This window comes from Triticum urartu, chromosome 5A, assembly GCF_056163025.1.
Source record: "Triticum urartu cultivar PI428250 chromosome 5A, HENAU_Tu73, whole genome shotgun sequence".
Lineage (NCBI taxonomy): Eukaryota > Viridiplantae > Streptophyta > Magnoliopsida > Poales > Poaceae > Triticum > Triticum urartu.
In genome coordinates, this window is record NC_141877.1 from 303,782,302 (window position 1) to 303,807,283 (window position 24,982).

A 24,982-nucleotide genomic window follows, 5' to 3' on the forward strand; every position below is an offset into this window, starting at 1 on the left:
CATCCGCCTAGCAACGCCGCCCCTACCCCTAGTCGCCCGCCGTCGCCGTTTTGTCGCCGGAGAGCAAGCTGGTTCCCGTCGCCGCTTCCCCTACCGCACAACCGCCCGCGACTAAGAAGACGCCCGCTAGCTGGTCTGTGGGCGCCGCGTCTCCCCTTGCCGGCCGTCTCTTTCTTCGACGTCGCAAGCTATTCGACAGTTTGTCAAGGTACGAAAATGGACTCCGCCGACGAGTTCTGTTTCCACAATTTCCTTTGCGACTCCGACGATTCGTCGTCCGACGACGAGGAGGAGATATTGGCTGCCGTGTTGGTCCATCACCACCTCAACAACCAACGGCCGTTATTCCGTGGCTCCATTTCGGGCCACCTTCCGGTTTTGAATCGTAACCGAGAGAGCGGGCATTTCCTTCTCTGGAAGGACTATTTTGATGCAACAAACCCGTTGTTCAAACATCACAAATTCCGCTGCCGGTTTCGTATGAGTAGGCATGTTTTCAACTGTATTAGAAAGGGAGTGGTCGGCTATGATGACTACTTTGAATGTAAAGAGGATGCCATCGGCAAAATTGGTTTCTCCTCTTATCAGAAATGCACTGCCGCCATCCAAATGCTTGCATACGGAGTGCCTGATGATCTCATTGACAAGTACGTCCGTATGAGCGAGTCCACATGCCTAGAATCACTGTATAAGTTCTGCAAGGCTGTGATTGCTGTGTTTGGCCCTGAGTATTTGAGAGAGCCGATAGCTGAAGACATGCGTGATTGAGAAACTCACGTGCAACTGCAAAATGATTTGATTGAGTATATATGGACTCATGTTGGCAACCAATAAATGTATCTTCTTTTATTCGTTTGCAAAACTATGTGGAACATTTTTATTTGTATTTGTCTTGTAAAAGTTTACCATTTATTTGGGCGGTTAAACTATTTTGCTTGTTATTTTATTTCACAATATGTTTGAATGCAAATCAATGTAAAATTGGATGGTCAGCCGGCCATGCCTACACATTTGGGTTGGCATGTTGAGCGTGCTGCCGACCCATATAAACGGACGCCGGACGGACGGCCGACCCAGACGGACAAAAAAAATCGCTATCCGTTTGGATCGGCAGTTGCTCTAACTCTCCAGAGCGTGAACCAGACACGCAACACGCTTTTATCTCTTCTCTTGTCCACACGCTCACTTTATTCTCGGGCGACGCAGCCGAAAAACACTTTTTCTCCACTCTCCTCTGCTCGACAACATCCCGCCCTCCCGCCATGCTCTCCGTCGCCATGAGCACCCGCCCCGTGGTCTCCCGCCGCCCACACCTCCCAGCGCGAGCTGCTAACCCCACCCCATCCTCCTCGCCTACGACAGGTGTGTCTCCGCGCTTACCGCGTGTTCGTGCTTCCACTGGCACCCAATCTGCTGTTTTTATGTATATAATAATCACGTGAGAAAAACATTCGCAGAGACTCGTGGAGCCAGGCCGGGGGCCGTGGTGAGGCGGTCGCTCCTCCGCCCGCGCCCGATCGTGCTGTCATGTGTAGCCGGTACTAACCTGAAGCTTACCTTATGTGTACTTTTTTATCTCTTGCTGGCAACGTTTTCGATGCCATGGCTCTGAGAACACTGCTGTTTCTGCGTTCAGTGGGAAGTCTGGTTGCTGCTGGGGCTGCGAATGCTGCCGACCTCGGGGATTCTCTGGTGAGACAACATGGAGGGCCTTCAAATCTGTTTTGTTCTTATCGTTCCTGGATGCTTCCTCCTTGTTCTATAGAAGCTGTTAGTTTTAGGCATTAGCTAAAATCGAACTTTGACTGTCAATATCTACAAAGATATTTGGATTAACCCCGCGGAAAAAAAGAGAAAGATATTTGGATTGGTAGTGTAACACGTAGCCAATTTCATAAGCCGTAATCAGCACACCATGCATCAAAATCAATCAGTACGCTATTGCAAAGTGCTTCCAAACTATCTAGGCTATATCTGTGTTTCCTGTTTCTTGCTTGTTGCATCCCTTGGCAAACCTAAAAGGTAAAATCCTTCTTTACGTGGAGCGATCCCCCCAAACCATTTCTTGTTGTTCAGCTAGGATCATCGGGACTTCTCTTGGCTGACTTAGGCATCGGAGATTGGTTTGGAGGTTTATTGTTTTCAGCTGGGCAGCAAGCTAATGAGGCTGTTCTGGATCAGTTGTCTGCTCTCAGTTTCACCAGGTCAGCTTTCTTTCTCTGCAGTTAATTTGCTGTAGACACAGCATCCTTTAATTTTCTGCTTCCTATCCATACCTCTTTTCTTTCTGACCTTTTCCTCTATTCTCCAGCTTGGCAGTAATTTTTGGTGCTGGACTTGTAACTAGTTTGTCTCCCTGTACACTCAGTGTTCTGCCATTGACTCTAGGATATATAGGCAAGTATAGTGGCTATTCTGAAATGATCTCTTTGACCCAGAATTGGTTAGCACTAATGACATTGATATATCACATCTTTTAAAATCTTCCAGGTGCCTTTGGCTCTGGAAAAGATCGAGCTGAGGTAATTTAAGATAACTAAGCATATTCAGGTTTTGCGTGCCATAAAAGAACCAAAAGAAATTGGTAATGGTTATCTGTCAGAATATGTATGTGCAACATCGTTATCTGTCAGAATATGTATGTGCAACATCTAATCTGTACTAAGACGCTTACATGATAAGTTTGGCTCATTGATAGTCTGTATCATACCTGATACAAATTGAGTTGTTTTTGTTCTATCTAGTAGGTTGTTGGAAATTCAGTTGCTTTCTCATTAGGACTGGCAACAACCTTAGCCATCCTTGGTGTTGCTGCTTCTTTTGCTGGAAAGGCTTATGGGCAAGTAGGACAAGGACTCCCAGTGGCTGCTTCTGGGTTAGGAATCGTCATGGGACTGAACCTACTTGAGGTAAATCACAAACCAAAAGGAAAATTCATAAACTGGGGCATGTTAATCAATTTATCTTTCTACCATGCAGTCTTAAAGCCAAATCGATTAGGAGTTGATTTCATTGTGGTTTCTTTTTTCCTTAAATAATTGTAAAAACATAATCACAGTGGTAATTCCTTTCGTTGAAATTTAAGTTTCTGCTATTGCTTCTGTAATAATATTAGGTATAAGCACACTACCCTAATCCATTTTCTTTTCTGATTATGTTGTATCCGACAGGTAGTTGAGCTTCAACTTCCCTCATTTTTCAGCGATTATGATCCTCGAGCTGCTGCAGCTAACTTGCCTTCCAGTGATGTTTCTTGACACTATTTTTTATTTCTTCCCTATATACGTCATTATATTTCTTTTAATCAGTCAGTAATATCTTGCTTTTTCCTAACTGTATTTGGTTGTCAGGTGTACAAGCATATCTTGCTGGCCTTACATTTGCATTAGCAGCATCACCTTGCAGTACACCTGTTCTTGCTACCCTTCTGGGATATGTTGCCACTTCAAGAGTATGCATATACTCCCTCCGTTCCGAATTACTTGTCGCGGGTATGGATGTATCTAGATGTATTTTAGTTCTAGATACATCCATTTCTGCGACGAGTAATTTGGAACGGAGGGAGCAACAGGATATATAAGTTGCCTCAGTACTTTATTACGTAGCTTAAAGCTCAAATGCAGAATTATTTTAATTTTTGTGATAGACTTTAATAGTTTAATTAGTAAAGTTAGTAATTCGCCATGTGATTCACATTTGTTTAAACTCTTCGCTTTCCAATCTGTGTTACCGTACTTTAATATGCTTGGTTAATCTTTTGACATAGTAGTGAACATGTAGTATCGGCTTCCTCCAGCTTATTCCTTCTCTTAAATGATGATGAAGTCTGGTAACTACAACTTCAACGTTCTCCTGTCAGGATCCAATTGTTGGGGGAAGTTTGTTGTTGACATATACAACTGGCTATGTTGCACCTCTTCTCATTGCAGCCTCTTTTGCTGGAGCATTGCAGGTATATATATAGAAATTATTAAGTACAGATAAGATAGTACCAGCAAAAACTAACTTCTAGTTGCTCTTGGACTTCATGAACATCATCATTCTAATAGATCAACCACACATGTTTTTTCTACTTTTGAGTTATGATGGCTGATTAGTTAATTGCCTTCTACAGAGTTTGCTGTCATTCAGAAGATATTCCACATGGATAAACCCCATCAGGTATCTACTTCTTAGTTTTTAGTTCTTACTGTGTCTTGTTTTTCTTTTCTGTTGAGTAAATATTTAACTCTACATGAACTCGCATCATGTACTTTTTGGTCAAGATTCTAAAATCAACTCTCATATTGGTGAACTTAATTTTGTGCATCAAATTGTCAACTTTAACCATATGTGTCCAATTCCTTGTACAAATACAGCGGATATACTTCACAATGCTAAATTACTAACTAAATCCATTCCTGGACTAGCTATGTAATTAAATACTTATGTACACTGTATATTGATTGCCAATTACCAACACATGATAACTGACATATGTAAGAAATAGCTACCCCTTTTTCTTTGGAGGTGAACATTTAAAGCATTTACATTAACTATCTATGTATCCTGTATATTGATTGCCCAGTAACAACACACGATAATTACCCTATGTAAGAAATCGCTAGTCCTTTTTCTTTGGAGGCGAACATTTAATCTACCTTTATTTTACAGATATCAAGCATATTTTGTTTTATACAATTTCACTATCTCAGCTCAGGACTTACAGTTACACTTTTTGTCTTTCTTTTTGGGAAAAGATAATACATCAAACCTACCCTTTTATTCTCCTCTAGAATACTGCTTTTTCCAAAGTACTGTTCTAAACTTATACCAAAAATGGCGCCATTCCTATTCCTCACAGAGGTTCTAACCAAGATCCTATTGTCGAGGAAAATATCCTCAGAAAAATACCAAGAATTCCTTTTAAATTGTATTTTCTATTTGTAGAAATGCATTGCACTAACATTTGCTTGGCAGTGGTGCATTTCTATTGGGTGGAGGTGTTTATACCCTACTGGACAAGCTGTTCCCTGCGACATCAATGGTGATGTGAACTGTAGAGTTGTAGGCCATTGCTGAACAAGAGCCGCTAGACAAGGATCACCATTGTTGCACATGCCAACATGTCTTGCGATGTAAAGTAGCTAAACATAAATGGCAAGGAAGTAGCATCAGTTATTTCTAGCTTTTATAGGAATGCAAATCTGTTTACGGTAACTTAAACATCTTGATCTCAGCAGTCCACAGAAAAGTTTGAGGTTTGACCCCATTCCCTTCAGGGACCCAAAAGAAAACAACAACACGATAAGTAAATATCTACATGCCCATCTACTATGTATGAACTTGATACTACTCCCTCCGTAAACTAATATAAGAGTGTTTAGATCACTAAAATAGTGATCTAAACGCTCTTATATTAGTTTACAGAGGGAGTATATGATTTGTGCAGTTACCTCAGCAGGTTTTGTTACAGGGGACATCAGCACAGAATCATTCTGTTTTTTACAACCTGCAATAATCAAATCACAGAGAAACATAATACTCCAACTTGAATGGGCTCCAACTTAAACCAGCCTGCTCCAAATATGTGACTAGGTGCTTCCCTGTTTACAGCTCCATAATTCATGCAGGACTTAACATGAACTGAGTAGGAATTTTCTGTACTCTTCATGGAGATTTTGTTCTCAGGCATAACTTCCATCGTTTTTTTACGCGTCAACGGCGGGCTTACGCCTGCCTGAACTTTATTACCAACCGAATAGCCCAGAACATAGTTCAGAGTTACATTGAGGGAGAGGGGGGATTACAGAGGAAGAGTACAATAGTTTGATGAAGCTATAACTTCCATCGCCAATTTCCATATGATCAGCATTCTATCAGCCGGGGATTCATTTCCATATGATCAGCATTCTATCATCCCGGAATTCCTGTTTTCAAATGCCATACTTGTTATTAACATAAAAATATACTTGATTTCACTATTTGTTTGCTATTATTTAAGATAGTAAATCACTTGTTCATTGTGAAGTTTGTTACTCCTCGAGATGCCCGTCGGAGCAAGAGCTTCCTTGCATCAATAGCTATTCCCTCTGGCTGCATTTCAAAGAATTGGGATAATTTCAGAAAGGTTGAGGAAATTTTAGTTTCTTGGTTCTTTCTCTGGTTTCTAACTTCACATCACCTCTTCTGGAAACCAAACCCCTGGCTTTGTGCTGCCTTCTAGAACTGCTAGAGCAAATGCGGCCGCTGCATAGCCCACGGATCTGAATGTCCAATCTAAACTGCTTAGCTTCAATGTAACGATACTGGCAAAACAATGTTGGGCACAAGCAGGGGCTATACTTCAACTTTATTAAATGCATCGTGTTTGTGTTATCCGTATTAAAATTGTTATCCGGAGTATTTTATATGTTAGAACTTGTAGATTTAAAACATAGATTGGGAAACTAATTTAGTAGGTCTATGTCTACCAAGATGGCTTGTGCCGGAAAATTGTGCTTACACGGATAGATTGTTGTGAGCAAATAATCCAGTGGTGGTGTGCCCATTTGAACTTTCGAGATCAATCTGCTCAAACAAAACCAAATTGATTAAGTGGTATTCAACAGTTCTAATACACTGCCCTGGGCATTGACACAACAAACTTAATACATAACAAGTGTGCAAGTACTCACTCTTATGGCGACACGCTCTCCTACAATCCCATCAATGACTCGAATGAAAGGGTCAACGCACTCAGCAAACTTTAGAGTGACATTTTTATCTCTCAAAAGGTCCAGCATATAGATGTGAGAGAACGTCGTACCCTGCCTAGGGCGACGGTTGCGTGTTATATAGAGCGGGGCGCGACTCCCTTATAGCGTACAGAGAAAATTACATTGTTAGGATCCTTAACTTGGAGCCCAAGGGATAGACTAGAGAGATGGAGATAGTTACAAGAGATAAGATGAAATCACAACTAACTACCCTAGTCTAGGCTCGGTGGAGACGTCCTGGTTGAACCGGACCTTGCACGCCATATCTGTCGCTTAACACCCTCTTAATCACAACTGTATAAGGTTGAGATTACGCTTGAATTCTTCAAAATTCCTTGTGGGCAACGCTTTTGTAAAGCCATCTGCAACTTGGTCTCGTGAATGAACAAATCTGATTTCTAATTGTCTGTTTGCAACTCTTTCTCTGACAAAGTGGAAATCTATCTCAATATGCTTTGTTCTTGCATGGAAAACTGGGTTAGCAGATAGATAGGTAGCACCCAAGTTGTCACACCACAAACATGGAACTTTGGTATGCTTCACACCAAGTTCTCTTAACATAGACTGAACCCAGATAATTTCTGATGTAGCATTTGCTAATGCTTTATACTCTGCTTCAGTGCTTGACCTAGATACAGTAGCCTGTTTTTTAGCACACCATGATATCAAGTTTGGTCCAAAGAACACCGCAAAACCCCCCGTGGATCGTCTATCATCCACACATCCTGCCCAATCAGAATCAGAAAATGCACTGACAAGATTTGATGATGACTTGCTGAAAAAGAGATCAAGCTTCATAGTATGTTTAACATATCTCACAATGCGCTTTGCAGCAGTCCAGTGAACTGTGGTGGGTGCATGAAAAAACTGGCATACTTTGTTGACAGCAAAAGATAAATCAGGTCTAGTCAAGGTTAAATACTGAAGAGCCCCAACTAAACTTCTGTATCTAGTACTATCTTCTTTGTAAACCAACCCTTCTTACCAGGTCAAGTGATAATTTTTCAGTACTTGAGAGGGGGGTCAACGATGGTTTGCATCCTTGTAAACCAACCCTTCTTACCAGGTCAGCAGCATATTTTTCTTGAGATAGGTGGAGGCCATCTTCATGTTTCTTTACCTCAATACCTAGAAAGTAATGCAGGTCTCTCAAATCCTTGAGAGCAAACTCAGCATTTAAGTCTTTTAACAGCCCTGTCACTATTTCATTTGATGAACTTGTAACAATGATATCATCCACATAAATCAACACAAATATTGATGTATTTGACTTATTGTAAATAAATAGAGATGTATCAGACTTGGAAGGAGTAAAACCAAGTGCTTGCAATTTCTGACTCAGACGTGAGTACCATGCTCTGGGAGCCTGCTTTAGTCCATATAGAGCTTTATCAAGCTTGCACACATAGGAAGGCTTACTCTTGTTCTCAAACTCAGGAGGCTGTTTCATGTATACTTCCTCTTCCAGAACGCCACGAAGAAACGCATTCTTGACATCCAGTTGTCTAAGACTCCATCCCCTGGATACAGCAATAGACAGTACAAGACGAATAGTTGCGGCTTTAACAACAGGACTAAATGTGTCCTCATAGTCAATACCATACCGTTGTTTGAAGCCTTTTGCAACCAACCTGGCCTTGTAGCGATTTATAGTTCCATCAGATTTTCTCTTTATTCTGTAAACCCACATGCAATCAATTAGATTTTTACCTCGCCGTGGGGGAACTAAATGCCAAGTTCTGTTTTTATGAAGTGCCATGTATTCTTCTTCCATGGCCTTTTTCCACTTTTCATCACCAAGTGCTTCATCAAGAGTGTCTGGCTCACCTGTAGAACAAGCTAGACCAAATTTGGTTATTTGCTTATAATTAAGAGGTTTAATTACCCCTTTTTGCAGCCTTGTACGTGAAGGAACAGGAGGAGCTGCATTGTTGCCCTCCACAGAGGATCCAGCCTTTGGTCGAGGCGCTCCCGAGGCGGATACTCCTGGCGCGGTTTCTGGAGCAGCAGGATCTTCTGCGGCACCATCGGTCGGTGTGGTCATGTCAAGCGGAGCAGAAGATCCCGAGCCATGCATGCGATCTACGTCGGACCCATCATGACACAATGATTGCGCGGGCCCGGCAGAATCCACGCCGGATCGCGCGTTCGCGGCAGGATCGGCACCGGATCCTGTGCCTGCACCAGCTTCCGCGCCTGAAGGCCCACCTGGCTGGCGGCACACGTAGTGGCGGGGTCCGCCTGCTGGCCAGCGAGGCGGAGGCTGGCATGTGTCGCCAGCTGATTGGTGCGGAGCGGATGGCGCGCCTGGCGCAGTGGGAGGTGCCCGCATGGCAGTTGCGGGCTGGCTGCTGCCGCGCCCGACAGTTGGGGCGAAACCCGACGCGCTGACGCCCTGCTGCAGCACAGATCCTGTGGGGGATTCACTGGCGCGCTGCTGGGGCACCGATCCCGAGGCGGATATGTCCCCCGTTCGGTGGCACATGAAATATCGCTCGTTTGGAGCGTATTGTGCACTGTTTTGAGGATTTCCTTCGCCATTTTCTTCAACGTTTGCATCTGCATCAGTACAGGACTCAAGAGCAAGGTTATGAGGATTAGTCAATAGTGGATCATCACAATCATTTTCCCCTTGATGAGCGCCGGTGAGACTAGATGGTAGAAGAAGTATTTTTTGACGTAGAAGAGCTCCGGCATTGGGGTGAAGATTTGCGAAGGGAAATTTTGTTTCATCAAACACTACATCTCGGGAGATATAGACACGACCCGTGGGAATGTCAAGGAACTTGACGCCCTTGTGTTGAGCACTATAACCAATAAAAGCACACTGTTTGGATCTAAGCATGAGTTTGCGATCATTGTAAGGGCGAAGATTTGGCCAACAGGCGCATCCAAACACATGAAGTGACGTGTAGTCTGGTTTGGTGTGAAGAAGCCTTTCCATGGGAGTTTCATTGTTAATCACACGACTAGGTAGCATGTTTATAATGTGGACAGCAGTGAGGAATGCCTCATCCCAAAATTTAAGGGGCATGGAGGCGCCGGCTAGAAGAGAAAAACCAACATCTACAATATGTCGATGCTTGCGCTCGGCTGACCCATTCTGTTGATGGGCATGAGGACATGAAACATGATGGGATATGCCAAGTTTCTGAAAAAATGAGTTTAGCTTCTCATATTCCCCTCCCCAATCAGATTGGAGAGAAAGAATTTTACTGTCAAATTTTCTTTCTACAAGAGCTTGGAAATTGAGAAAAACTTGGCAAACATCCGAACGTTTCTTAAGGAGATAGATCCACGTGAACTTGCTATAGTCGTCAATGAAACTCACATAATATGTATGTCTACCAACAGAAGAGGGAGCGGGCCCCCAGACATCAGAAAAAATGAGCTGTAAAGGTTTGGTAGAAATACTTGTAGAAATTGGATAAGGCAATTGGTGGCTCTTGGCCCTTTGACACGAATCACAAATTGTTTCAACATCACGATCCCCAACATATGGGAGTTTATTTTTCCTAAGCAAACGCTCAACTAAAGAGAAACTTGCATGACCTAATCGATCGTGCCACCGTGTTGAAGACACTTTGGTGGCACTAAGAACTTGTTTATTGGATCTTCTAATCTCCGGAATCAATGGGTAAAGCCCACGAACGCATCTACCTCGATACAGCACCCTCCTCGTTGCCTGATCCTTGACCAAAAAGAAGAAGGGGTGAAATTCAAGAAAGACATGATTATCAATGGCAATGCGGTGGACAGAAAGAAGATTTTTGTTGGCACTAGGGACATGCAAGATGCATTTGAGATGAATTTTTCTATGAGGGGTTTTAATAATTGAGTGACCAATATGACCAATCTTCATACCTTCTCCACTAGCAGTGTGGATGTGATCTTGGCCACGGTACTTTTCCCGCATGGTCACCTTCTCCAGCTCACCGGTGATGTGGTTTGTGGCACCGTTGTCGACGTACCAATTTGTGTCGACGCCGTAGGAAGCTTCAGCAGCCCCGGCCACCTTTTCATCTTGAGATGATTCTTCATCTTCATCAAACCGGTACCAACAATCTTTTGCAGAGTGGCCCAGCTTACCGCAGATTTGGCAGCGGATAGCATCAGGCCGAGACTTGTTGGTGGAGCCATTAGATCGGCGGCCGCCCTTGGTGTTGGAGTAGGAGGGTCGGCCACCGCTGCGTGCGTTGTTGTTGCTGCTGATGTTGCCCCCGCCAGGGCCCCTGCTCTTCCCGCGAGGAGGGCCACGAGGACAAGAGGCAACGCCACACCCGCGGGTGGCGACATTTGCCGAAGACTTGAAGCCGCCACCGGTCCCAGCCCCTTGGAAGAGGGCCACTCGTTGATCGAAGTTGCTCATCTGAGCGAACAGTTCGTCAAGAGTGACCGGGATGACACGAGCATCAAGGGCAGAGACCAGTGGCTGATATTCCATGTCCAGGGCGTTGATGATGTAGGAGATGAGCTCGTCGTCATCCAGGGGTTTGCTGGCTGCCGCGAGCTCGTCGGCGAGAGATCGCATGTGTGCGAAGAAGGTGGCCACGGATTGTGTGCCCTTCTGCGCGTTGGTGAGCGCCGCCCGGATGTTGTTGACGCGGGACAGCGAGGTCGACGAGAACATCTTCGCCAGCGCCGACCACAGCTCGTGTGCATGGACGATCGACGTGACCTACACGAGCACTTCCTTCGAGAGGTTATTCAGGAGATATCCCAATACCTGTTGATCCTCCCGAATCCACACGTGGTGGAGCGGATTTGGGATGGACTCCTCCTTGCCATCCTTGTCCTTGGTGACGACGACTTTGGCCGGCTCGGGTATGCTTCCATCAACATACCCGAAGAAACCAGCACCTCGGAGCTGCGGCGTGATCTGGGTGCGCTAGATGATGTAGTTGGTGCGGGTGAGGCGCTCGGTGATCTGGCCGGAGAGGGTTGAGTTGGAGGAGCCGGAGGAGGCCATGGTAGGAGGTTTGTGGCAATGGAGGAACTAGATGAGATGGAAGAGGTAGGCTCTGATTACCATGTGAGAGAACGCCGTACCCTGCCTAGGGCGACGGTTGCGTGTTATATAGAGCGGGGCGCGACTCCCGTATAGCGTACAGAGAAGATTATATTGTTAGGATCCTTAACTTGGAGCCCAAGGGATAGACTAGAGAGATAGAGATAGTTACAAGAGATAAGATGAAATCACAACTAACTACCCTAGTCTAGGCTCGGTGGAGACGTCCTGGTTGAACCGGACCTTGCACGCCATATCTGTCGCTTAACAATAGACAGTTGTTTTTCTAGCTTAAGATTATACTCCAAACTTACTTGGTGCCAAATAATTTCCTAGTTTCAAATTAAGCTCGATGCTGGTCCTTATAACACCTCCATCTACATGATTCTTTTCAAGAAGTCAAAACATTTATTACTATCAATTTCATTTAATAAGATGAAGTTGCCAAATTTCGATCTCCATTTTCCTGAAGGAAGCTTTTTCTTGGTACTCATACCTTGTAACCTTTGGTTGGTACAAGTATCAGTAACACAATTTTAAGATGCGGGTTTATCAGTACCCTTCTTATTTTGTGTTAAACTTTGACCTTAGATTTGATTAGTAGCAAAATATAAGTTATATGCCATAAAAATATATGGGTAGATTCGTATTTGACTGAAGTTTTCAATGATATTTTTTTGGTTACATATAAATTATATCTTGTCAGTTAAATCTATTGTCAAACTTTGACCCAAAGTGCGAGGGAGACTAATAAACCAGGTCGGAGGTAGTAGTTAATTTGAGAAATAACACATACAAAAGGCAAGAAGTTTGCGAACGTTTCCGTTCCCCAATTCCAGATGAAAGGATCTGAACCAAATCGAGCACGAACAGTTGGCAGACCTAAATTTTTGTGTGTGCTCTTCACCTCCGGTAAGTTCCTGCATTTGTTCAAGTAATATCACAGTGGATTTCTTTTTCTCAATTATGGGAGGGGAAACCATGATAATGGCTTGTTGCAGAGGAACATATAATTTGTTTTCCCATGGTATAGTAGAGGTACCACACACCGCATTTTTAATGAAATAAACTTGCATTGATCAAATTTCATAGGGATAAATTATTATAATCTGTGTTCGATGAAATGGAAACAATATATTCAAGGACTTACATCAAGTAAACATATTTCTTCCCAATCCCTTTTCCAAAATCAATGTTGCGAGCTCCACTGTAGGGTTTTAGTTTGATTTCGCTCCCTGGGTTTGTTCATAAAAAGATCAGGCAAGGCGAGGTTCATTTCTATATATTCACTGAATATTATAAAAAAAAGGACAGCAAGTCCAAATGCAAGGGAACCTTTATCATAGGCAATTACATCCTCCCCAAGAAGTAACAAGCTTGTGCCCAACGTAGTTGGACCTGCACCACCTGTACCTGCAATGTAATAGAAGAATCTGTAGGAGGATTTAGTAAGATAGGCTTGACCAAGGCTGCACATTAGGTTTGAAACAAAAGTGAGTTTTCACATCATTGGCGGTTCCCAAGTTTGTCAAACGTATCTTCCTGACCTGAGTGTTTCTGGTTCACCACCACTCTCGCCTTTTGCAGTACGTACAAGCTCAGCTGCCATCACTATCATACAAAACGATCGAGTTACAAACTAAGAATACAATTTTCAAAAGAAAATTCAAAGGGTTCAAACTAGGGATGCAACACGGCGTCGCATAGGCCGGCACAGGTGAATCGTAGTAAGTACAAATTGAACTAACCCATCACAACTCAGCCTCTGAGAGTGCGTCGGTCCGGTGTGGGACCTAGTCTCGGTGTGTGGCTGGGCTGGGGCATCCGGCTTTAGATGTTAGGGTTTGGTGGTATTAGGCCTGAATATTCGGCACACCTTCATCAATGGGATAGGAGTAGCAATAGGTGTTGCCTAGTTGGTGGCTTCAGGTTGACTGATGTATTTATTTGTATGACCTATGTGAATAATTAATAAGATGGCCGCATGCATCCTCTAGATGCAGAGGCCGGGGGTCTATCCTCCTTTTTCCAAAAAAAAACTCATTTATAACTAAATCACCTAAGTTTGCATACCAGGCGGATCGGGCGCTGCCCTGCACCCTTAGTTGAAAGTTGAAACATAGGCTCTACTAATCGAGCGTCAATATTTCCATTCTGATTGCATCTGCAGTTGCAGAGCTTTCTCAGGCATTTATATTTAAATCTTGTGAACTGAATATGTACTCATCAGGGGTTATTCACAAATTGAATACTCAATTTCCTCATCAATCTGTTACATTACCTAGATTAATCCGAGCATTACTATTAGTTGTTCATAACTGAAGCTTTATCATAGATGTGGTGGTGTGTCTGGTGTATGATTTGTAAAAAAGGATGAAATATGAACTACTGTATGTAGTTGAGGTTCTTATAATATGCACCGAGAATTAGTTTACGTAGCAAGCATTTTTTTTTTTGATACAAATCGATGGAGAAATTATGTGTGAATGCAAGAAATAAGACCATTGCTCACTCCAGGAGATATCCCTGCAGTTATGAGAGCTGGGACGCCGGAAGCTCTTGCTTGTTCATGGAAAGATTTTGCCCTCCATGAATAGTCCACTCCATCGCAGATATCAGTGTACCTTGTCTGGTCGGCAGAAGTTGAGCATGCAAATTAACTTAGGGCTTCTCAGATTTATATACAGAAATACTGCAAGCGTCGAAAAAATAGAACTAGTTTTGAAAAGTTGAAATAATTGAATACCACTTATATATTTACGTACAGTTCAGCATCAAATATTTCATGGCCCCACCCACCTTGGTAAATATTGCTGCCTGCAGGACTGTGCATTTGTCATCCCTCTGGAATGGTCCAGCCGCATGAACCACCAAATCCACACCTGTGAAACAAAATAAATGAAGTGTCTATTTTTGTGAGGGAAAATAAATGGAAGTATCTACGGAGTAGCTATTATTAGACTAAAAATATTTTGTTCATCCATCAAATTATTCCCATGGTTGGATTCATATCGCATGTCTATGAATGTTCGGAACACCTTGGGAGTTAGCGTAATATTATTGAAGAGGACCAAAGTCGCCCGCTAGAGCCAGAACAAGCCAACGACAACTAATTTAGGATCACATCATCCCCCTGAAGAAGAATGCTACAATGGGTAATGGAAAACCATCCTAAATCCGATCAGACAGAATTGAGGACGCCTTACCTCATCACCTTCTCGACAAGGCCAAAGTTGGTCATGCATTGCCTAACAGAGAAGAACCAAGGAGACCAACAAAACACAGCAATCCACTTCGCGCAACAATGCAGTCCATTTCGCGTAACAACGCATCCCAAAACTACCTAGACGAGACGTAGACAAAACTGGGCCCAAGATCCAGCCCTGGATTCTTTGTTCATGTTCCAGGCACATCCTTGTGTAGCTTTGCGCCTCAAGAAAATTGTGGTTGTGTCGCAAAACCTCATGAAAGAAAATTGATCCTCCCTCATTCCCCCGTGTATAGGGATGGCAGTTTTGCCCATGGGCATGGGTACCCGCGGGTATCCTACCCGAAAACAATGGGTATGGGCAAGACTTGAAGAGATTTTTTACCCACGGGTAATGGGTTTCCATACCCGCAAAATATATGGGTAGGGCATGGGTAAGAAATTGTGCCCATGGGTAACCCAATGGATACCGAGAAAAAAATAATAAATGAAAATAACTCCTATAACATGTGGGTTTAACATCCAACTCATATGGTCCAACCCTAAATCTCCTATTCCTTAAACAAGTCATAGCTCATAGGCTCATAATCACCCGCTCGCCACTCCTCATACGTTCTACGTGACTCCTCAAAAAGATGAAATATCGACTCTTTACTACTAGACTCTTGTCGAACACTCGATTCAGCGATCCCCAATTCCCACCACCGCCTTTCACTACGTCGGCCTTCCACCAACCGCTACTCATACTCCCATGATGCCTCCAAGAGGCCACCCACTGGAGGAAGCCACATACGTGCTATACTACTCTACCACGATCACTTGAATTTTGAACTCATTTCTCTACCTCTTAAGAATTTGAATGCTATATATTGTACCCAATGGATATTCATTGGGTATAGGATACCCGATGGGTATGGGCATGGGTGTCATTTTATACCCATGGGTATTGAAGTGGGTGGGTATAAAAAGTTTCTATGGGTATGGATTTGAGTAGAAGGAAGTTATACCCGCCCATACCCTACCATTGTCATCCCTACCCGTGTAGGAAGGCAAACCAACCATGATGGCTTTGCGAGCAAGCAAGGCTGCAAAGATGGCCTTTTGTAGAGGATCTCTGCCTACTCTACTTTCCTATCTAGGACTTCAATATACAAAATATATACTATTACGAAGAATAGATTGCTGTTGACAAAGAATTTTCTTAGTATTTAGTTAGGTATTTGCATTCAAAATAAGAAAGGAATATATTAAGAACTTGTAAAATAAGCATTAGGGACCATGCAAAAAAGATTAGGGATTAATTTGGATTGCACTATATCTATCAAAGAGTATACAATAATGATGGATTTGGTAAATCAAATCCATCAAAGCTCCACATGCCCTCCGCTGACACTAATAAGCATTGTTGGACTGATGAGGACTACGAGAAGCTATTTTATGTTGTCGATGAGGCCATCCCATTGCCACATCCGATCAGACACCTAGACTGAATCCTAGCCTGAGCTAGAGCTACACACACACACACCACACAACCAACCCAAAACCAGGGTCCCCCCCCCCCACCTTTCCGGCATCGAAAGGCAGCCAAAGGTGAACGGCATAGTAGCATCCCTTGCATAAAAACCCTAGCTGCCTTACTTTCATGAAAGGTGGAAGATGAGAAAAAACACTATTTTATGCATAATTATGTGTCCTTTCCAAGTTATGTAGCTAGCCGCAATCAAGTTACGACAAAGGAAATTTGTTGATTGTTAAGAGACATTCCCATTATGATTTTGCTGCTGAATTAAGACTTTCAGGACCAATTATCCATGTCTACCTTTTCTCTAAGTTTTTTCCTATAAAATATTTCATATGTGACAGTAATGAAGCCGCATGCGTGCAAGTCAAACGAAATCGGGGGGGGGGGCGTATAGGACATGTGGTGAACAATTAAAATAGTTTTAGGATCGAACTAGAGATAAAGAAACATACAAGGGACATGAAAGAGAAATAAAATAGACATAGACTAAGGAAGACAATATAAAACACATACATAGGCTATGAGGATGTAGAATGGCTGAATGGGACAGTGTCAATCTTTTCAATAGTGAAGATAACAGATTTAAACCCCACAAAGGAGAGACAGGTAGCAAGGACGGGAAAACATTGTTTTCTTCTTCCACTCTTCATAACTTTAGAAAAATAACATTACCGAGGTACCGAGAAATGATACTCCCTCCCTCCCAAATTTCTTGTCTTAGATTTGTCTAAATATTGATGTTTCAAGTCACGTTTTAGTATTAGATACATCCATGACGAATCTAAGACAAGAATTTTGGGACGGAGGGAGTATTAACTTAGGGAGAGTATATTACATAGAGAAAAGATATTTTTGTAAAAATGCCTAAGGTCATATATAAAGTATCATAGATCCTTCCAAGCACATCCTTATAGAAAAATAACATTACGTTAAAATCCTTGGGGGTGTTGAAGTCCTCTTTCTCCTGCATCCATTAGCGGCGTGCCGTGAGGGTAGCTCGATGCCGGGCATACGCCTTAGCAGAGCAAACTAGTTTAAGCCTAAGAGCTTGTAAAAGAAGCAGCTGAGAAGTCGTCGATGCAGACATGAGACATTGGTGGCTGCGATATGCAAAGAAAATCACCGCCTTGGACAAGAAAACACAGAAAAGGGCCTGTAGAAACTCCAATGAACTCGAAAGTCGGTTGAATCCAACCGGATCCACCGGAAACCCAAAACGACCAGATCCCGAAATACCCGTAGGAGACACAGTTGCACAATCTCTCCGCCGCCAACGATAAGCACACCAACATAATGGGAAAAGAGTGGGGAGGACATTATTCCTACACTTGTTCACTGTCAACGAGACAAATCACCCATGCCTCTGCATGCCAGATTTGGATCTGGCGCCGAGCTCATCGCTGCCTAAGACCATGCACCAATACCCTCGTTTTTGGTGGCCTAGCCAGGCGGGGCGGCCGTTGAAGATCATCGCACTGGAACACCAGCGCCGTCGTCGAGCATCGTCTGTCGAAGACTGCACCTCTACTATTCATCTCCGTTGTGGAGCCACAACATCTCACAGACTCGTCCACCCCCCCCCCCCCCCCCCCATGATCAACAACCTTTCCACCTATCATCAGCGCCGCACCTGGCACCAACGAGAGGGGAAGAATACAAGGTGGCGGCTAGGTTTCAGCCCCTGCCTTGACCCTCTCTCACAAAGTGCTTTCTTACATAGAAAAAAGTTGTTCACCGACTGCTTGCAACTGCAGTTGCACGCCGCATACCGTGTGCAACAGTATGTTTATCAGCTGCGCACAACTTAAGTTGCACGCACGTACCTATGTAAAAATGCATGTTGGCCATCCATGTGCAACTGCTCTTGCATGTCCACATACCCATGCACAACTGCATGTCCACTGGCTGTGGGCATCTATATTTACAATTTTTAAATACATTAAAATGATTGAGAAACAAAAAAGAGGAAAAAGGTAAAAAGAAGAAAATAGTAATAAAGATGCTAATGTCACCTTGATGACTTAGTTAATTCTCATTTAGATGGGAGCTAGCCGCATCCTTTTCTATAATGATTCATTTGCAATCTTTTTGGAGGAAATTTCCATCCATTTGAATTCAAACTTGCTATGTTTATTTGTTTCTCTAAGGCGTGTCAGCCATGTATTACACCGTTTAATACCAATGACATCTCAACGGTAGCCCGTCAATGATGTAAGTTTTTTTTTTGAGGATCGACGAAAGTTTTCTGTAGTACTTCTAGGCTATGTTTTAACTTTAGACCGACCATAGTAAGAGTAACTTTATGAGTAACATAAGCTCCAACTCGCAAAATTGTCTATGTGACATTGAGTTAATGAGGAGAGAGACAAATTTAGTAATTTAGCTAGTTACCGCAATATCACATATCCCAATACATATGAGTCTATAACATGATAAATGAAGTTCTGCATGACGCCACACTTAGGCTCTGTTTGGTTCATAAGTCCTAGGACTTTTTCTAGTCCCAACTAAAAAGTCCCTAGTCCCTAAAAAGTCTCTGCCTGTTTGTTTTCAGGGACTAAAAAGTCTCTAGTCCCTCCCTAGAGGTTATTAAATGACATGTAAAAGACCATGTTACCCCTAGTATACAGAAAATAACAACCAAACAACACCATGGGGTGACGAGGTAATGGATGCAGGGAGGGGCATTGTTGGAAAAGTCTCAAAAAGTCTCAAAAAAGACTCCTTGAGAGTCTTCTTCATTTAGTCTCAAAAAGCAACTTTTAGTCCCTAGCAATCCCTCTTGTTTGATTAAAAAGTCTCTAGGAGGGACTTTTTTTAGTCTCTACACCAAAAAGTCCCCGGAAACAAACACCCCCTTATATTACTATCCATTATGAAGTTAGTAACATAGCCTAGTATAATGTGTGTTACTCGAAATTGTGCAGAAGCACTTGGCGACCATGCTCACTGGAATCATGCCATCAAATCGTCTTGGGATCCTCACCCACTATAATAGCCCCATTATATTCATGTCTTTATCATGTATAGTAGTATTTATCTTTCCCCTGTTCAATTAGCTGACGTGAAGCATGTTCAATTAGCTGATGTGAAGTACACACGTTTTGTTCCCACACAGCAAAGTTTCTATCTGGTACACTGTTCCAACACCGCCGACAGAAGTTTCATTTATGTCATTTAATATTGCTGGTGCACTTTCAACGTGAACAGAAAAATATGCTCCCTTTTTACCACTTACTACCTCTGTTTTGGTTTATTGGTTTCTTTTGTAATTTGTGTTAAATTTTGATCAAAGATTTAACTGATAAATATTAGTGCATGTCAACAAAAATTATATAGTCAGATTCGTATTTCAACATAGTTTTTAATGGTATAATTTTTAGTGACACGTATAAACATTTTATTAGTTAAATATATAGTCAAAATTTGACACAGATTACGATGAGAACCAATAAACCTGAACGGAGGTAGTACATTTCAAAATTTTGAGTCTAGACATATAATGTAATATAAATAATTTGATAATAAGGTGCTTGGATTCTCGATACGTGCAGAGATTTTCTTGCCCAACCCATTCGACTATGGTTGAGATGGTTAGGTGGACAGTGGTATCCCCAATCCACCAGGGTTCAAATCCTGGTGCTCGCATTATTCCTGAATTTATTTCAGGATTTCCGGCGATGCGCTTTCAGTGGGAGGAGACGTTTCCGTCGACGACTAGGCGCCTACGGTGACTTCGTAAATCTCAAGATGATATGCCGGCCCAATCTCTCGGAGGTGCTCATAGGGGTAGGGTGTGCGTGTGTGCGTTCATAGGGATGAGTGTATGCGCGTGTATATGAGCGCTTGTGTCTGTACTGATGCTAAAAAAAAAAGACACATCAATCGTAAATGCACTGCGTCTAGGCCACGACAGAAGCATGCATGGTTACGCGTTCTACCGGCCATGAGTGATCTGGTTCCAATTAGATCCGCAGAAAGCGCCAAAGTGCTAGTAATAATCTGAACACAAAAGTAAAAGAAAACTTCCTGGAATAAGGACCATAGATGAGAAAGTTACCATTTGTTTTATTTTTTCCATTCTATTGAACACACCGGTAGCTAATTCGAGCGACAAACTGACAAGTCATGAGATAAATCTCGCTTCATTTAGAAACTCAATCCACGTTCATCTTCCTCTTCTTGCACGCGATGCTATTATGAGTAAAATGATTTACGAGGAATTAGTTGATAATCCATTTCTGAGCCCAAACTTATTTGCATCCACGCTGGAAAAAAATCAAAACAAATACTAAAAAATTTCAAAAAAAAGCTTCAATTTTTTGCATGGTAGATAATTTAATGAGTGAGGACCGCTCCAATTTTCAATCATTTGGACATTTGAGCAGCTCTCGGCAAAAAAGACAAATTCGGGGTCCGAAAAAAGTCTACTTTCATGCACTGTTCTGACCCAATTTGTCTTTTTTGCTGAGAGTTACTCAGATGTCCAGTTATTTGAAAATTGGAGCAGACCTCACTCAATAAATTTTCTACCATGCAATTATTATTTTTGGTTTTTTTAAATTTGTTTTGATTTTTTCTGACCAGGTGCAGATGAGCCTGGGCACCGGAACGGCTCGGAACTATAGCCAAAAAATGACTATTTTGTTTTTGTGCACGTAATCTATTTTGTGCACATAATATAACCTCTTATTATTTTTTTGACACTAGACAATGGGAGGAAGAGGAATAATGGCGGGGCGAAGAGAATCAAAGGATCGAGCTTTGCGTTGGATCTGACAATGACAATAGAGAGTACAGTTTGTGTAATTAACATGACGATAAAGTATCGGTGGCTCAATAGTCTTCAATAGTCTTCACAGTCCAATAAATGTCCAAGGTGTTGTACTTACAGTACGGCTTCTGGTTCTAATTTATTGTCTCCAAACAGGTAACATTGTGTCACTCTAGTGTATTCAATAACAACAGTTCATTTCGTCCAATTACACATTGACCCCTAGATAGCAGCACAACGGCTAAGATTCCAATGGGCGTCGTCACCGAGTGCTCCAAATTCGCGTCTTTATATTATTCTTGAAGTTATTCTTCATTATGGCTAGTCTTAATAATAGCGCATACATGTAACCTCTGCAACTGTCTTTAACTTTTCAGCTTCCTTTTCCATGCATGCAAGATTAAATACATCCTTTAGTTGTGTTTTTAGACACGTGATAGCCTCGGTTTATTTCTAAATATAACGCCGGCTTATCATAATCCGTCTTGGTCGCGTGTATCTCCGAAGACATCCTTTGCATCAAGATGGTAGTCCACGAACCAACCTATGGTTGGATAGTTAGCAGGATAATGATATTGATGCTCGTATTTTTCTGAATTTATTTTAGGTTTTTTGGTAATGTGCGTTCATTGAAAGGAGATGTTTCCGTTGACTATGAAGGCAATCGTCAGTCTTAAAATGATGTGCCGGCTCAGTTTCTCGAAGATGCTCATAGAGATAGGTGTACGTGGATGCAATGAGTATATGCTCATATATGTGAGCGACTTTGATTGAACCGTGTTAAAAAAATAGAAGAAATAATGCCCTCTTAAAAAAACTAGAGGAAATACTCACCCTCCAACACGGCTTTCAGCCTGCTTGTATTGCGAATATCAACGTGGATGAACTCAGATCGTTCTCCGAGCTTAGATACCAGCGACATACCTTTCTCCCTGGCAGAAAAAAGAAAGCATCCAAAATCAAATTGATTGTGCCTTTTGATTATCAAAAAAGGCTTTTCAGCGAGACCAGATTTACAATAAAGTCCATCTTGATAATAAGCCAGACTGTTGTGCGCGAAGTGCTACGGCTATAGACGATCAACTCATAATCAATCCTGTTCTGCAGACGGCTACAAAGAGTAAAAGAAATCTCCCTAGCATCGTTTCCAGCCAACCTACGAATCTTTTCTATACGGGCATGATGTGATGATCTATCCATCTCGCGTGCTGTAATCATCGACACTGCCTCCGCGCTATCCAACTCAAACAAAATAGATAGGTTAGATCGGTGCAAGGCCAGCTCCTCTGCATGCTGCTAGCTCCGCCTCTAAAGCATTGTCGCATGTACGTAGCTCCCTACATGCGTTGTAGATGATCTCGCCTCTGTTATCACGCAGGATCATACCTCCTCCCGCCGCACCTATGGCCGCTATGTAACTTCCATCCATGTTCAACTTAACCCAGCCCGGCTGGGGCGGTACCCAGTGTGTGCGCACCTTGGGCACCGTATTTTCTGGAGCGCGTGATGGTGAAGGCAGAATCACCATCTTCCCTTTCTCCGTGTTAAAAAAAGTCGTCCCTCTACCAGCTCTCGTAGCAATGGCGCTCAGCTCGATTCGATCGGTTAACTAGCTAGTGATCACAAGTAAAGATCATATATGACTTTTTGATAGGCTAAACTAGCCTACCAAAACACTATATTTTACTTTTTCTCTCATAATTTAAGAGCATTTTTTACATTACTATAATGTAAAAAATACTTTTATATTATATAAGACGGAGAGAGTAGAATGGAGGTCGTAATGACGATCAATGATGTACTTCGGTCAGCTCAATCGACCATGGGCAAAACCATGCACGCACAGCTAGCACACGAGAGGCTCACAGGAGAAGCAGGTACCTAGCCTAGCCATGAGGCACTGAGGCACGTACCGGTTCCTTCCGCCGATGAGGATGTTGAGGTCGGGCCGGAGCTGGGAGAGCGCGGTGGCCATTGAGCCGCCGACACGGCCAGTCCCGCCGAGCACGAGCACGCGGGGCCCCGAGGACGCGGAGGCGGCAGGCCGCATGCATGCTCTCACCATCTCCATCTTGGAATTGGCCGTGCCGGAACCGGAAGGAGAGCTGGGGGACCAACAACAGCCTATAGTAGAGCCTTGATACAGGAGATCCGCCCGCATGCCGCTTGATACTGGAGCTCCTTGGTCAACTTCTGGCTTAATTACTACTCCGATCGAACAAGCCCGTTGACCCTGGAGATCCGCGTGTCCTCCTTTTCTATAGCTTGAGGCAGCACGAGGTGGTAAAATTGACAAATTTAACCTATGAATAAAATCAAATCACAGAATGAACTCCGTAAAACTATTTCACGCGGCTGATCTTTTTTATGACGCCCAACACGAAGGCGCCACACTACACTGTGCAACGTCTCACAGATAGACGCTACACGTCTGGCGAGCGTCGCACTCGTGTGATTCGAAAATTACTAAATCAGTATGCAGCGCCTGAGTTTCTAGGCGTTGCATTAGTGGTTGCTTCATTTTGTAGTGCAATCACTAGTGCAGCGCCTGAGAGCTAGGCGCCACACTATACAGTGCAGCGCTTAGCTCTTAGGCTCTGCACAATAACTTAGCAATTTTTAAGCAGTCTGGGGTGCAACGCTGGCCAGACGTGTAGCGCCTATCTGTGAAGCGTTGCACAGTGTAGTGTGGCGCCTTCGTGTCGGGCGTCACACAAAAAGGTCAGCCGCGTGAAATAGTTTCACGGGCAGTTCATGTTGAGTTTCGTAGTAATTTCAAAAATTTTCTACGCACACGCAAGATCATGGTGATGCATAGCAACGAGAGGGGGAGAGTGTGATCTACGTACCCTTGTAGATCGACAACGGAAGCGTTAACTTGATTGATGTAGTCGTACGTCTTCACGGCCCGACCGATCAAGCACCGAAACTACGGCACCTCCGAGTTCTAGCACACGTTCAGCTCGACGACGATCCCCGGACTCCGATCCAGCAAAGTGTTGGGGGAGAGTTCCGTCAGCACGACGGCGTGGTGACGATCTTGATGTTCTACTGTCGCAGGGCTTCGCCTAAGCACCGCTACAATATTATCGAGGACTATGATGGAAGGGGGCACCGCACACGGCTAAGAATATGATCACGTGGATCAACTTGTGTCTCTAGGGGTGCCCCTTGCCTCCGTATATAAAGGCTCAAAGGGGGGGGGGGGCGGCCGGCCAAGAGGAGGCGCGCCAGGAGGAGTCCTACTCCCTCCGGGAGTAGGACTCCCCCCCCCCTTTTCTAGTTGGAATAGGATTCGCGGAGGGGGAAAAGAGGAGAGAGAGAGGAGGAAGGGGGGCCGGCCCCCTCTCCTTGTCCTATTCGGACCAAGGGGGGAGGGGCGCGCGGCCCATCTCTGGCCACCTCTCCTCTCTTCCACTAAGGCCCACTAAGGCCCATATACCTCCCGGGGGTTTCCGGTAACCTCTAGGTACTCCCGTAAAATCCCGATTTCACCCGGAACACTTCCGATATCCAAACATAGGCTTCCAATATATCAATCTTTATGTCTCGGCCATTTCGAGACTCCTCGTCATGTCCGTGTTCACATTCAGGACTCCGAACAAACTTCGGTACATCAAAATGCATAAACTCATAATATAACTGTCATCGTAACCTTAAGCGTGCGGACCCTACGGGTTCGAGAACAATGTAGACATGACCGAGACACGTCTCCGGTCAATAACCAATAGCG

The 24,982-nt window shown here is 43.5% G+C and overlaps 3 protein-coding genes and 2 pseudogenes across 7 annotated transcripts; 2 read left to right on the top strand and 3 right to left on the bottom strand.

Moving 5' to 3' along the window:
* The first annotated feature begins 216 nt into the window (after window positions 1–216).
* Window positions 217–768, top strand: LOC147971145 (uncharacterized). The gene has a single exon (XM_087523841.1). It carries the CDS (start codon window positions 217–219, stop codon window positions 766–768), a length of 552 nt encoding a protein of 183 aa, XP_087379967.1.
* Window positions 769–1,090: 322 nt separating this feature from the next.
* On the top strand, window positions 1,091–8,895 carry CCDA (cytochrome c biogenesis protein family). Of its 5 annotated transcripts, none has more exons than XM_087525926.1 (12): window positions 1,091–1,362; window positions 1,458–1,538; window positions 1,637–1,692; window positions 2,077–2,204; window positions 2,312–2,397; window positions 2,491–2,522; window positions 2,748–2,909; window positions 3,171–3,243; window positions 3,351–3,491; window positions 3,860–3,952; window positions 4,115–4,161; window positions 8,635–8,661. In XM_087525926.1, exons 1-12 carry the CDS (start codon window positions 1,263–1,265, stop codon window positions 8,644–8,646), a joined length of 1,011 nt encoding a protein of 336 aa, XP_087382052.1. In that variant the 5' UTR covers window positions 1,091–1,262; the 3' UTR covers window positions 8,647–8,661. The 5 variants fall into 5 exon arrangements, with proteins under 5 accessions (XP_087382052.1, XP_087382050.1, XP_087382051.1 ...); XM_087525924.1 differs by lacking the exon at window positions 8,635–8,661 and adding an exon at window positions 4,960–5,244; XM_087525925.1 differs by lacking the exon at window positions 8,635–8,661 and adding an exon at window positions 4,960–5,244 and having other exon boundaries at window positions 3,351–3,451.
* On the bottom strand, window positions 5,435–23,463 carry LOC147971147 (uncharacterized). Its single transcript, XM_087525929.1, has 13 exons — window positions 23,163–23,463; window positions 22,084–22,181; window positions 14,545–14,627; window positions 14,248–14,374; window positions 13,293–13,356; window positions 13,081–13,178; window positions 12,896–12,980; window positions 12,546–12,665; window positions 6,657–6,762; window positions 6,485–6,549; window positions 6,164–6,245; window positions 5,996–6,075; window positions 5,435–5,909 (listed from the first exon to the last, which is right to left on the bottom strand). The coding sequence occupies exons 1-13, from the start codon at window positions 23,408–23,410 to the stop codon at window positions 5,885–5,887; spliced, it is 1,281 nt and encodes a 426-aa protein (XP_087382055.1). The 5' UTR covers window positions 23,411–23,463; the 3' UTR covers window positions 5,435–5,884.
* LOC147971148 (uncharacterized) lies at window positions 10,565–12,466 on the bottom strand (annotated as a pseudogene).
* Window positions 11,091–11,229, bottom strand: LOC125533315 (small nucleolar RNA Z247; annotated as a pseudogene).
* Window positions 23,464–24,982: the final 1,519 nt, after the last annotated feature.